The 15,152-nt window shown below is 42.9% G+C and overlaps 1 protein-coding gene across 1 annotated transcript in view; it reads right to left on the reverse strand.

Moving 5' to 3' along the window:
- Positions 1–15,152, reverse strand: part of LOC112109824 (alpha-N-acetylgalactosaminide alpha-2,6-sialyltransferase 3) — a 173,793-nt gene that overhangs the window by 112,441 nt on the left and 46,200 nt on the right. Inside the window, exon 3 of the mRNA XM_024204498.2 lies at positions 1,073–1,482. Coding sequence (XP_024060266.1) covers positions 1,073–1,482 — 410 coding nt within the window. The remainder of the gene's footprint in view (positions 1–1,072; positions 1,483–15,152) is intronic.

The raw sequence follows: 15,152 nt of genomic DNA on the forward strand, positions 1-15,152 counted from the left end.
TTTTTTTTTTTTTTTTGGGGCTGCTTGGGGCGGCCAAAACCCTGGAGCCGGCCCTGTCAGTAGTTTCCAAATGTGGGCCACAGACCACGAGTGGTTTGTGGAGTGTTGTCTTGGGGTACAAGGAATCCCAGCTGGTGACATGATGCTTGCTTTCCTTGTTTTCCCCCACGCAAATCACATTAAATGAAGCTAATGATACATTTAATAGTTTTACTAGGAAAAGTAATAATAGGAAACAATTGTTGTGGTGACACAGGAATGTTACTTGATTGCTAATGTGTGTGTGGTTGGGGGGTGGGGGAGAGTGCAGGGTGAAGGACTAAAGAAGCCTTTCTCCCAGCACACTCTTCCATGGATGGGATGGGGATAGATCATGGCAGATCCTCCAGCCCCAATCTTACCACAGCCCTCTCTAGCCCCAACCCCACATGCTGCTGTACAGATGGCCTCTGTAGAGCTCACTCTGTACTGTACAGGGGGAATACACTGACCTTCCATCATGCATATAGCACCCTCTTGGAGCAGCATAACCACATACATGGTTCTCCACAAGCCAGGGGTATATAACTTTGGTATACTTTTACTAGAAACACTAGCCATTTGGTGATATGCCTGATAATCTATTTTAACTGAAACAGAATTATTTGGATTTGAGGTAAAGCTACAGGGTATCATGACAAGAGAGGTAAACGTAAGACCTCTTCCCCCCCTTTGTCCTGAGGTTGTATGTATAGGAATGATGTTGTGTAGGCCTCCCCTCTTTAAATAACATGTCAATTTAATCAATATTAAATTGAGCTGAAAACAACACACAGCTCTGAAAAGGATTTAGGAAGGTATCCAATATTTTTTGGGATCCAGGCCAACAAAAATGGAAAGAACAGAAGGTAGCGTAGGTGGGATAAATGGGGCCTGTCTGCTGCCTCATCAAGCGCTCGTAACAGTCAAAAACATATAAGAATCCATTAAAAACATATCTGGGGGCTCACTGAATAGCTGGCATGCAAGATGGCCTTTTCTTGCCTATCTTTTGTCATTAACGTCAGAGTAACTTTTCACAGGCAGGACTTACCGATCTTTTCCGGTCTCCTCCTTAAATACCCCATCACAGTAATTCATGCGCTTTTCTGTTGTCACATAGATTTTGGCATCGGGGTAGCTGTCAACAGCTTTCTTCAGCATGTTGTACACAATGCCATTGCCATCTTTCCTCATGTTTCGAAAAGGCCCCCAGATGACATATACCGTGCTATTGGTTTCCTTGAAAAAGTAATCGGGATTCTTGAGCAATAGGGGAACACTGGTGTGTGAGACCACTCGTATGGTCGTCTTCTTCCCAACATCCACCTCATAACCCTTGGTAGGAGCATTGTTCATTCTCCATATACAGGAGGACTGGTCAATTTCAATTCCCACTTTCTGACCAGCCATCTGACCCGAGTTCGAAACAATGGCACAGACGTCACAGTCTAGCTGGAGAGGCTGAAAGAGAGAGAACAAAACAGATGACAGGTCCTTACACATTGAGATTGAAAATTTAGTTAAAAGAAGTAAATAGTCAACAAACTGGGAGCAAGATTCTCTCAAAGCACATCAATCCTGTGTAGAGGAGAGGGCGGTAAAGTCTATTGCTCCGAAGCCCTGAATGAGATCCTTTTCTACTAAACGAATCAGCACACACTAATCTTCTGCTTCTGTTCTCCTCATTTCAAAGTCAACTGGAAAGTAATAATTTTTCTTCCACTATGTATTTTTTCCTTTCAATTAAAAGAATTTGAAATAAGAAACATGTAAATAATATTTAGATGGATGTTTTGTTCCCTTGTAAGAGATTGTTGTCAGTCGTAGATTTAAAAACAGAAAAAAGAATGAAGGAAATGTAGCTGTGCACGGATTGCATATTTCATCTATAGGTCTGGATGAATGGATATTTAATCTGTGATAAAAGTCAGCTCTGAAGTGGCTCTCCAGCAGGCATTCTACTGCAGCTTGAGCCTATGAACATATGGGAAAACGTGCCTGTACTGTTATAAAACAGCTCCTTATGTCTGAAGCACATTATTATATGTATACAGGTTCTCTTCAGAGGACACTTATGTCCCATGGAAGAGCCAATGAGACACAAATGGACTGGGGACCTGTGAGCTAGAGGCTTGATCTATGCCTACTGAAGTCAATAGCAAAATTTCCATTGAATTCAATAGTGCAGGTTCAGATCCCAAACCAAGAACACCTGAGTCCTTCTAATGCTGGCTCTGACAGACTCTCTTTGTGGACCTGAGCACATTCTCTGAGCTGCTTCTCTGCATGAAATGGGAATAGCAATAGGTTCCTACCGCACATGGGTATTGGGGGAATTAGCCTGTTTCACATACTGACGCACGTGAGACAACCCCCCGATGCCCAAGAAGAGTAGAATTGAGCCCTAAGTCTTTATAAATAGCTAGAAGACGAAAAGCACTATATGTAATTCAAGTGTGTGACATGTGAATCTAGAATCCTAAATCCACCTGAAAGCAGACCAGTCCTAGAAGAATCGGCCAGGTCTACATATGCTTAGTGGACCTGGGCTGATGTTGGTCCCTAATCCATCCCATAGCCCAGGTAATGCATCCTCTCCAACTTTACCTTTGATCAGCGATCTCATCTCTTCTTTTCCTCTCTGCCGGCAGTAAATGCCTCCATTTGCCTTCTTACACCAGTGAGTGTTGGGCCATCAGCCTTATGGCGTGCTACCTGCCCCTCTAAAGGATGGCTAGCAGCAGAGTGGGAGCCCTTTACTTCAGTGATGTGAATCCATGTCCCAGCCACATTTGACAATTGCAGACTTGGAAAGAAACCAACTAAGACATCACAATCTGTTCTGTGACCACAAACTGTAATGCCACAGCTGTGAAAACTGTGAGGTCAGAAGCTGACAAACAGGTTAGGAGAGGGCCAAATGATAATAATAACAGTGCCTCCTATTTGTAACAAATACGTAACTGAACAAAGGTTCTACCCAGCAGGCCCCTGAAGGAACGTTAAGCACAGATGTAAAGGCTTGTGCTGCAGTGATTGGTGTGCTCTAGCTGTTTTTTAAAATGTCTTTTCCTCATTTCACCAGGAGTGAAGGATGCTTGACCGCACACAAAAGTATCAACAATATTTTCTTTAGAGAATGCTGTATGTTTGGTAGTCTTTGGGAGCTGTCCTGAATAGCTCTCTGGCAGCATGAATGAAATCCCAGGAGATGCAGCTGAAAACAACCACCTTTCTGTTTACCACTTAGTTACAGAAATCGTCCCTAAAATACTGAGAGTACATGGATGGATGAACTAAAGAAATCTATAAGCATAACCCACATACCACCATGAAATGACTGTTGCAGTCTCGGTAGATTAATTTATATTTTTTAGGATGAAAGTTCAAACTAACAACTAACAACTAACGAACAAGGAATTGCTGGACAGGAAAAGATCACTTGGTTCAAGAATCTAGTCCCATTTAAAGCTGTCTCAGCCTCATGCTATTGCTTTCTCGCTGTGTCCTTCCTTCTTCATTAAAATGTATAGCTCTCTCAAACTCATTTAAATTGTTTGATTTGATGGTCTCACTTGGAAATTTATTCCATGTTTTCTATTCACTGAGTAAAACTGTTCTGCCTCAATAAACGCCATACACTTACACTTGCAATGGTGTCCCTCAGTTTTCTAACCTTTTTGTTGTGATCCATTTATCTTGTTCCATTTTATCAAATCCTTTCATAATTCTGAATGCTGATATATTAGGTTAGCTTGCAATCTGCTCTCTTTCACAGGAAGAGGCTCAGTCTCTTTAGCCTTTCTCAGAACAAATATTTTTAAAAGATGGAATTGCCTTAGCTGTTCTAATTTGCACCTTTTCTAAAAGCAATCAGCTCCACGGAAAGCCAATGAAGACTTAACTCAGCACTCCATGTGGACCTGATCCAAAGTTAATCAATGGGCATCTTTCCATCAACTTCAATAGCTTTGAATCAGACCGTCTGCGGTCTAACTACAGAATATGCATCAGTTTTCACTTACTGTATATTTTAGCCCTCTGTGGAAGTATCCCAGTAGCCTGTTGTCCTGATTTATAATTGCCACCTTTTAGAACGATGGTTTCAACAATTCTTGCTCTATAACTCTTTTTCCCGTTCAATATGCTATATTACCATTCCTGTGTATTACTAACCCTCCAAGTGCTATATGAGACCGATCCTCTTTCCATTAAACTCAATGGCAAAACTCCAGGGTGTCATATGCACAAAGAGAAGAAAGAAGCAGGGACAGGATTTCTAGTAACAGGTGCATGAATATGGGACGAGAGGGTGGGGGGAGATGGAGACAAGAGAATTACAAAAACCTACCCCATTGATGACCTTTCTGCACTTAGCAGTGACTATGTATAGGTATCTACATCCCAAAAATACTATCATGATTAAACACTAGTTTGTCGGCAACCTTAGCATAGAAGCCAAGAACTGAACTCCATGGAGAACAAAATGCCCTCTTCACCTTTAGAGCTGGTCATCCCATGTCAGGGCTGAGGCACATTGGCAGGACAGTGTGCGGAAGCCTGCACCGATACTGTATATATTCTTTAGTTAAAGGACTTAAATCAAAGGTATAATCCGGCAACTTTCACAAACCCTAAATACATTTACATAATATCTAGATATTATATTACTTAAAGAAAACAAGTGACCATAGACAACCATTCACCTTTTCTTCTCTCCCTCTCTCTTTAGATACTTCTATAGCCCCTAAACTCTGTCTCTCTCTGAGCTATTATCTTCAATAATTTGCTTTGCCTCTGTAAAAATGATTCATTGTGCTGTTGCCCAGAACTATATAAAACTCCTCAGCAATGTTAGCTGGGCATGATTCTGACAAATTGTCCCATCTTTTTTGAATGATACATTGTAACAGTTGTGGAGCACTTACATTTTAATCAGTAAGGAAAATGAAATGTTTGACCTTTCAATTTTCTGTGCAAGCTTACAGACAATAGAAAAGATAATTAAAACTGTGAATTAAAACTTGCAAAACAGTGTTGTTTCTCTAGCAAAGAGAAATGTCTGTGTAATAAAGGTCACTTATCAGCCAGTTCTAGTTATTAAATCTTTGTACTTAGTACTGAAGTGGCTCCACAGAATCAAAGGTCAAGTCATTAAATAATGAAACAAGGAGAATTAGAAAAAAGGTCATGAGCAATCTTAACTACAGCTGACCAGATGCAGCCAAATTTACTCATGGGTGGGACCAAATGTAGCCCCGGAGGTAAGCAGATGTAGTTCCCACTGGCATGAAGCTGAATTTGGCCCAAGAGATGCAAAACCATCCCTGACTCTGAGTGTACCACAGTGCACCACTCTACCTCTCCTCTGTGCTTTACTCTGTCAGCCTCCTGATTCAATTACTAATGATGTTAAGGAAATGCAGATTTATTTTTTTCCATTGTTATTTTAATAATGAGAAAGTAATTTTGTAATTTGGAGACAATACACATGTAAAATATAAAGGGACAATTATTAGCAATTCACCACATATTAATTTACTCCCCTAATGCTGAAACAAATGAGATCTTTTCTTGTAATCATCCAATTTGAGTGAATTCTAACAAAGCCGGTTGAACAAAGCTCCAGTGATGCATTCCTCATTTCAGTGCCATTTATTCCTCTACTCTTCATGGATGTCTTTAGAGTTTTAGTTTTAGAGGATACAACATGTATAATGATGCCAATAGGGAATAGATTTTGCCTTTATTCATCTTGATGTGCTTTTGAGGTCTTTCAAATGAAAGGTACAAAAGAGGCATTAACCGTCTGGCATTGTTTTTATTGCTTTTCTCTGCTTTACAAGCAAAAAATGTATTTTAATTTTTCCCATATTTCAGTAATGATTAACCAAGCTGTTTTTAATCTACACTGAATCACTTTCTGCAGACTTCTAACTGGGAGCAAAGAATTTCCAGGGTTCTCCTAGAGAATACTCAGCACATTTGAAGGAAAGAAAGAGTCAATGCTCAATTTGCTTGCGTGTTCACAAACCAAAATTTTCAATTTGATGCAGCTCTCAGGAGCACCATATAAGAATAATAATCTATAGCTAACATCAAATAATAATAAGCAGCCCCAGATCTGATTACACTGTGGTTGTTCCCCTTTTCCTCCTGCCTTTTTAATTTTTTTAAACTCCAGCAGCTGGTTTGGCTCCTAGCTCGGCATTGCACTGCAGCAAATGTCTGAGTCTCCATAAAATGTAATATTAAAATTCATAAACATTTTAACATTTGGACATTATTTCAAAATAAGCCATGGGTCAACATGTGTCTCAGTTTCTAAATGATATGGAACATAATGCTCCCTTCTTTATAATGATCTTCCTGAGGCACAAGTGACTAGGGTATTTTATTTAGGTGTGTGTCTCTGTCAATTGTATGTGCATAGTTACTCCATGTGCGAGAGAAGTTTTTATTTGAACTGTATGAGTTGGAGACCAGAGTACGATAGTTTCCTAATGGGAAGTCTTTCAACAAAGGGCTGAATAAAGAAGGATCACAGGGTTCTTGTTCCAGACATGGATTTAGCTGCCACAGGACTATTATTCATTGATAAAAGTTCTTTAAGGGTATGTCTACACTGCAATTAGACACCTGCATCTGGCCCGTGTCAGCTGACTCGGGCTTGTGGGGCTCGGGCTAAGGGGCTGTTTAATTGCAGTATAGATGTTCGGGCTCGGGCTGCAGCCCAAGATCTGGGACCCTCCCACCTTGCAGGGTCCTACAGCCCGGGCTCCAGCCCAAGCCTGAATGTCCACACCACAATTAAAAAGCCCATGAGCCCAAGCCTGAGGCAGCTGGCAAGGGCCAACTGAAGGTTTTTAATTGCAGTGTAGACTTACCCTAAAAGGGCCACATCGTCCCCTTTACTTTGGCTAGAAGGCGGCACTGGTATTTTATGGATTGTTGCTGTAGCGTGCCTTTATTACAGCTACGCTGCCATTGCAACAGGGCAGGCAGCCTGAGGGCTCGGAACACATTTGATACTTTCCCCATGAATGCCATTATCTTCTTCAGAATATAAGCTTTTTGTTTAAAAAAATTACCATTTTTACCCTTGTGATTGTGAAGAAAACCTTCCAAATGCAAACCACAGTGTAAACAGATGCAGCAGCATCTTTCTGAGTCTGCAGACAGACCGCTCCAGTCCCTCTGTGGCTGCTTGCAGCTTTCCTAACAGCAGCTGACAGGAATGTCATCAGTGTCTGCCACTGCTGTTGGGAACAGCATGGGCAGCTTTGAAACTGATAAGAATCAGGTAAATTTTACTCTGTTAGAGCTTGAGAAAGCTCTGAGCAGCAGCTGGGGTAGGCATTGAAACTAGTAACCGGGTTTTTCCCTTGTCAGTGGGATCATCTTCTTAGCTTGGTCCCCTGGTTGTTAGGTAGCTGATAAACCTTTCTAGCCCTATATCTGAGGGCAAGGCAGTGTTGGCATGACTATAGATAAGTGTGTTGGTGGGTGACTGATGGAAACAGGGTATATGAGAGAGAGAGAGAGAGAGAGAGACTGACTTTTAGGCGAGGACTGGGAGAAAATATATAAAGGAAAATGTAGAATATACAATACAATGTAGGGCTAGAAAGACAAAGGGATATGAAGAGATGGAATATAAGGGAAAGGGGGAAATAGAGGAAGCAGACACTGAAAATGAAACAGGCAAAGAAATAAATGTTCTATAGGAAAGTCAGAAAAAGTGGCGTGAAGCCAGGAAAAGGTAAAAGGCCCAACAAAAACCAGAGAGACTTAGTAAGTTACAACATTAAAATAACTATTGCATAGAAAGCTGAACTTTTCATCCAGCAAAACCCAAGAAATTACTTTTCTAGAACATGCATAATGTCATTCAAATGTTCTAGCTAATGGCTGTAAATAACCAGAATGCTTGTCCAACTCCATCTATCACTCATTTGCAAATATACCGTCTTTGGAATATCATAGGGTTGTACTAGTTCAAGAGCCAGGAATTGTTCTAGCCAAATGCTTGCTTGCTGCATGCTGAAGCCAATAACCCATTCATGTTAACACCCACCATGTTGCTTACTTGCCCTCATTAGCACTGCAGGACTGGTTGTGTCTTGTGCTGAGTAAAGGTAACAATATTACACAATTTAAGTAAGAAGTTCTTACAATAAATTGCATTAACTCTAAACATAAAATAATCAGTTTTCAACATGCAATGGCCTCTGTCCAAAATGTGCTTAAAGCTCTTTTGCAACTTTCTACAGTGTTTGTGTAAGCGGGGAAATGGTCCCGCTATTGTGGGGAACTTTCCTGGCTTCTGCACTATCCCGGTGAAATGGGCTAGCAGAAGGATCTGAGTCCTCGCTCCCACTTCCTTTACCCAGAGGCCTCCCTGCCCTCGAGGACTCCCCTTGCACTCTCCTGTCTGGCAGAGTCCTCGTAACCCCAACAAGGCTGGGCCCAGGATTCCTGGGGGGGCTCGACCCTCAACCTTGCTGTGGTCACCTAGGTCAGGGGCTAGGGTGTCCCCACTCTGGGGTACTCTCTCTGCACCGGATGCTTTCCTGACCTTACATACGATTTAAAGCAAAAGGAATAAGGAAAAATGGGAAAGGTTGAAGGAAACACATCACCCCGCTCTGTAGCAGGAAACATCACAAACAGTGTCTCTGGAACGTCAGGGCAGTTCACAGTCTGTTCCTTGTAGGTCCCAGGCCTCCTTCTCAGGCCCTGGCTGCGCTGCAGGGATGCTGTGGGTGGGACACTTGTTCTGGAGGTGGCCACATGCTCTCAGGCTCTAGGTGGCAGGACCCTTCTTCCCAGCGTCGCCCCTGCCCTGTCAGGGTTACGATCCCCCTCCAAGTCTGGCCTGCAGAGCCTCTTGGCTGAGGCGTCTCCCTGTGCTGTGCCCACTGCCCAGGGTCCCCCTCGCTCTACCCAACTGCTCGCCATACCTGGCTCCAGACTGCTCCACTCTGCCTCAGCACAGCTGCTGCTGCTGCTCTGCCTCCAGCTCCCTGGGCTGCTTCTCTGGCCCCTCTGGCTCTGGTTGCTACAACTCTCCTCCCAGCACAGGTCTGCTCTGCAGGCTGCTTCTGTGACTCCGCTCCCAGCTCTGACCTGCTTCCTGGGCTGCTTTTCTGGCCCCCCTGGCTCTGGTTGCTGCAGCTCTCCTCTCAGGGCAGGTCTGCTCTCTCTGGGCTGTGCTCTGGCTTTGGGGCTGCAGCTCTGCTCCCAGCAGCTTAGCTTGGTCCCCTGCTCTCTCCTTAGCTCAGCCCCACTCTGTCTGACCCAGGCAATTCCAGCTCACACTGAAGACGGGACCCCCCTGGCCTCCTGACTCCCTGATTAGCCTGCCCGTCCTGTCAATCAGGCTGACCTGGAGCATTGGCCTCTCCCCATTGTTCCTGGGGACTGTCAGTCTCAGGGTCCTGATTTCCCATTGACCCTTCCCCTTTTGGTACCGGGAGCTAGCCAACCAAAACACCCCCACTGAATGTTAGTAAGGGTATAACAGTCCCCTTTGTACATTTGCAACAATACTGTCCAAAGAATACATGGTACTGGTGAAACAGGTTGGAGCCTCCTTTCAATTAATGCCACAATTTAAGTTGTCTTATAGAGTTATCCTTTGCATTGTCTCTCTTTGATTTTTTTCATGAGATACTAGTGATAAAATTAAATATGTTTTACTAATCAGGCAGATATGAACATTTCTTTCCTCTTCATGCAGGGATATTTGCTAGAAAACCAGTACAAAGCACCAGGAGGTAAAATGTCAGTTACAGCTCAAGGATACGCAGTGTGAAGGAACATACTGTTAGTGCATGGACTGGATTGTGAATGAATCACAATACCAGAGGACCAAAAATAATTTCTCACATCTGATATCTCGCATTGTAGCCCAGTACAATTTAAACTAACACACAGCACATAATCCTCCCGTACAGAGTGTACTACAGAATGAGGTTTTTGAAGACAACCAAGGCCAAGATGACTCTCCATAATGGCTCTTTGATTCCTCTGAAGACCAGCCTGCTAGCAATAAATATCTGCACAAAGAATTCACTGTCACTCTGGAACGGAGTCAATTATCGGGGTGGGGGGGGCAACCCAGAAATTTTATTTGACTATGTCTCAGAAAGACATTGACCCATATTTAAAATACTGGCGGAGAGCGGGGGGAGATTATTTTGCAACCACTGGTTTAATTTGTATTTATAGTAAATGCCCACAGATAGCACTAAAATATATAATATATGCAGAAGATCTGTTCTGATTTCGCTGTCCTCTAATAACTTCCTATTAGCAGCACTTGTCATTAATAATGGGCCATTATCTAGGAATTTAGTTGGCCAAATTACAGATGCAGGAGGGTGACTGGCTGTTATGTCTCCCGTCTGAATAGGTCTGAACATTTTCCACCATCAAATTATACGATTTCTAAAATGAAGTTTTCACTTTATTTCAGGTCAATTTATTTGTGCCTTGATCTGAGAAAGTGATATTAGACTGAGCAACAAAAACTCACGAAAGAACTAGATTGTATTCCCATTATTTTAAAAAAGTGGAAATCCAGCTAACAGGCTAGAAGCCTCATCTCCAATTTATTTCAGTACCATGCTGTCTAGATCCATTATTTAATTTAGTCACTCTTGGTGGTCCATCTATCAAATTATTTGTATGCATGGAGAGAAAGTGATAAGCTAAAATGCTAATTATCCATTTTTCTGAAATTAAAAAAATCTATGCTAAGAATAACAATAAGGCTTATTACAACAGTTGTTAAACCAATACCATTTTTCATTTGACAAAATAAACCTTAACAAGCTTTCTGAGTCCAGAGTTTTAATTGCTGGACACTTTATCTAATAAGGAAATGCATGTTTGCTGCTGGCCATATACTTTTCTCTTACCCTCAATACTATACCAGGAATATTTGCTGTCCTATGTTGTGGCTGAGTCAGCCGTAAGAATCCTCCTTTTACAAATCTGCTCTAAAATGTAGGCGACATCGTGGTTTAAAAGGTCCAAGCCCCCAAATCATTATTTTTTAAAGTTTTGAACTTGAAGCATTAAAAACTATTTTTAGTTACAGAAAGCAACAAACTCAGCTTTAAGTTTCAATATGAGACACAAGCACTTAAACACTATGGTTTGGGCACTATAGGAAAACTTTAAGACAGATTTGGTTTTTTTGCTCAGATAATTAGAAAGATGCCTTTTAAAGCCTTTTAAGTTATTAATGGGAACTACTGGAGGTTAGCTGCATTTTTAAAAACCTTGAAACTAAAGGGATGTTTTAACTGAATGATTTACTGTGCACAGGCATTGCTGTAGTTTATTTGATTATGGTTCCTATTACAATCCTGATTCAGTGCATATGTCAATTAGACACATTTTAATCAGTGCTATATACTTCATTGTGTGCTCTCCCTCCATCTCTGAATTGAGTATGGCACCCCAGAGAGCCTTATTCACCACTACTTGACCCAGCCAAAGTTTTCCCAAAGGAAGGCCCCGATTCTGCAATGAGTGCCACAGATGGACCCCTTCATCTGTAGGGTGCCCCGCTGATGTCAATGGGGCTCTATGCAGGTCTAAGGGTCCTATGAGGACATCATAGGAGAATAAATAACTAAGGGAGTGTTGAATAGGACACAGGTATGAGACACTGACCTAGGAGGTTAGAAATTTTATAGAGCAATGGGGAAAATACAATTTTATTTTAAAAAAAAGTTTTTATGAAAAAAACAAAACTTTTTTTCCAGGTTCCATTATAAAGTCCCAATTGACTTGTCTGATATCAATAAGATTTCCATAGTATAAACAATCCCCGTTCAAAATCAGAAAGCTAGAACTTTATAGCCAGTTAAGCTATAGTGTATACTATTTTTGAGAGAGAAAATAATTTCCAGTGTGGTGTGTATTATGAGGGTGAGACACCCACTTGCTACCAGTGCATGTCCCCACACTCAAGCGTTTGAGAAGAAATCTTTCCTAACAAGATCTGCTGGCCAGTCTGTGGGAGGGCAAGGGGATATCAGGTGAAATCCTTGCCCCCACTGAAGTCAATGGCAAAACTCCCACTGACTTCATTGGAGGCAGGATTTCTCCCATACTCTTGATACCATCCTCACCCCTTTGGGGTTGCTAGGACAGCTTTGAGCAGTCCTTGCTCTCAGACACTGGATTCTAAAGCACTATAATTATGCCCAGCCCCTGAGATGGAGGAGGGCACCCATCAGCCTCCCACCATGGAGCGAGAACCTGCACAGAGCTAGTCTAAAACAATCTGGACCTCAACAAGTAACGTATTCATACATTGGTCCATACTGATATGTGTTACAGAACAGCTGTTCAGTGCCTGGACATTACAAATATTAATATTGTTGCCCCTTTGGCTGGACACTAGCTAAAATTAGAAGTCTTGCTGAGTGGTTTCCACGTGGATGAAAAATCAGTGACAGTCAGGGTATTTTCTTAGTGTAACCTATTTGTCAGTTCTCTTACCCTGCACACTAGCATCCCTCTTCTTCCAGAAGCCTTGGGCCAGGAACCTCTGACCTGAACCAAGAAATAATCCTATTCCTTTGTTTCTTTCCAATGGCCCACACAGACTCACTGCACAAAACAGCCTCTCTCCGCTGACTGTACATAGAAAATTTCGTCCCAGCACCCGCTCCTGTATTTGAAACCTAGGAGACTGTTAGCTCCTTACTTCTCTGAGGGTGGCCACCAGGATGATTTGGCTAGATGGCTCCATGTGTCAGCCTCCTCCTTTGTGTGTATTTGTTTTTAAACATCCATTTGCTTGAATGAGGTCTGGGCTCTTCTTTGCTTCCAGGGGCTGGTTATCAAGCTCTCTCTCATAACAATAGCATGACAAGAGAGAGAGAGCGCTTTTTTTAATGGACAGAATCTGGACATAGTACACATTTGTGCTATAGGTTCTGTACTTCTAAGAACTTTGAGTGGTGGAGACCTGTCCTTTTGGAGCAGGAAGAAGTGAGTCCTGTCCTTCTGCCTTGGTGAAGTTCTGAGTGACATAATGTGTTGCTGAGTGCCAATCACAAAGTCCTGCATGGCCACAGATTAGTTATCAAATAATGAACCAAAAGAATACCCATACAGATTTCAGACTGTATCCAGGCAAAATTCCAGCTGAAATCAATGGGAGCTTGAATAGCATGGAAATTGGAAGAACAGACCCTTAATTTCCATGAAAATGATGCTCTGGAATATTTTGTTTCTGTAGCTTTGTCAGTGCCCAAGGTTTTCCATTCCTTTCCTTTCCTGGCTGATTATTTAAAAAAAAAATGTAAAATCTCTAAAAGCACCTAAATGTTTTTTAAAGGCAAGATGTATGTTAAAATAACAGTTTCCTTGTACTAACTGCTGCCTTCAGGGGACAACTGGTGGGTCTGGAATGGAGTGCACAAACCGCAGGCAGCAGAGGAAGGAGGCACAGGGCAAGCAGTGACATTTCAGTGGGGCTAATTCAGTGAATAGGGCTCTCTGCACATGCTCCTTACTGTTTTCCCTCATGCTTCTTCAGACCCAACAAGGCTGCATAGTGTTAGAGGTTTGGGGTTTTTTTTGTTTTGTTTTGTTTTTTGATGGTTGTTGTCATCTCCCTCATCTGAGGCAAGGCCCTGGCTGGAGACAGGACACCGGATGGAGGGTCAGCGTTCTGAGGTGGCTCCAAGAATACTCTCTCAGGCACTTGGCTGGCCTGTTCTTGCCTGCATGCTCAGGGTCTAACTGATCACCATACGTGGGGTTGGGAAGAAATTTCCCCCTAGCTCAGGCTGGCAGTGACTTTGGGAGGCTATCGCCTTGCTCTGCAGTGTATGGGTGCAGGTCACTTGGCAGGATTATCTGGGTATATCTCACATAATCATTTCCCTGCCATGGCAGGGGCCTCAGGCACTGGTGCACCACAGTACTGCCTATTATCTTCCAGTGGCACATAACAGTCTAGTCTCCTGTGGGCTGTAATACTTTGCTCTAATTTTGATGGTTAGGTTTAATGTGCAGGTGCCACGTGGTGTTAGTGGCCTGATATACACAGTAGGTCAGACGAGATGATCGAGTGGACCCTTCTGGCCTTTAACTCTGACTCTAAGTGTGTGCTGGAGGTGAGGGAGTGGGCTGAGACAGGCAGCGGGTTCTGACACAGGGGAAAGGGAAATTCCTGATCCTGGTGGTGGTGGAGGGAGTTGATGATGGGTGGTAGGTAGAAGAAGGAAGTGTGCTGCAACTGCGTGTTGTGCGGGGGAGTGTGGAGAAGGTGTTCTGGGTCGGGGGGGGGTGTCTCAGGTTGAAGAGGCTTAGAGCTGAAGACTCTGAGAAATAGAGAGGTTAGGTAGGAAGAGTAGGGGTGCTCAGCTGGGGAGGAAATACTGACTACCAAATGGCTCTTTACTCTAGAGGAGAAAGGCATAACAAGAGCCAATGGCTGGAAGCCAAAGCCAGACACATTTAAATTAGAAATACGGTACAATTTTTTTTAAACAGTGAGGGCGATTAACCATTGGAACAAACTACCAAGAGAAATTGTGGATTCTCCATCTCTTGATGTCTTCATATCAAGACTGGATGTCATTCTGGAAGATATGCTTTACTCAAATACAGAGGTAACCGGGTCACATGGAATGGGCTGTGACATCCAGGAGGTCAGACTAGATGCTCTAATCATCCCTTCTGGCCTTAAAACCGATGAATCTATGAACTGGGAATGGAATGTGTGCACACATGCGTGATCAGGAGCAGATGGAAGGTGGAGCTGGAGGAGCAGAAGCTGTTAAGAAGATTCTGAGCCAGGAAATGGATGGGTTAGGCAGAGTTCAGTGCACAGGGATTGGGTCAATTAATGGCGTGTGTGTGCGTAGCTATGTGTAGGAGGCCCGCACACAGGAGAGAACAGAAGATTGGAGACGGAGATGTTGCAACTAGGAAAGTACAGTAAAGAGGTTACAGAAAGAAAACGGTTTTCTTCCACCCTGCCCTTTACTGCAAAGTGTCACTGTTTTTTATTTGAAAGGGGGGAGGGAGAGGGTGTCCCTTTTTATTTCCACTTCCACAAAGTATTCCTTATCCCCCAGTAAAATGCTTCCCTG

This window comes from Terrapene carolina, unplaced genomic scaffold, assembly GCF_002925995.2.
Source record: "Terrapene carolina triunguis isolate 2854851 unplaced genomic scaffold, T_m_triunguis-2.0 Scaffold210, whole genome shotgun sequence".
NCBI classification, from domain to species: Eukaryota; Metazoa; Chordata; order Testudines; family Emydidae; genus Terrapene; species Terrapene triunguis.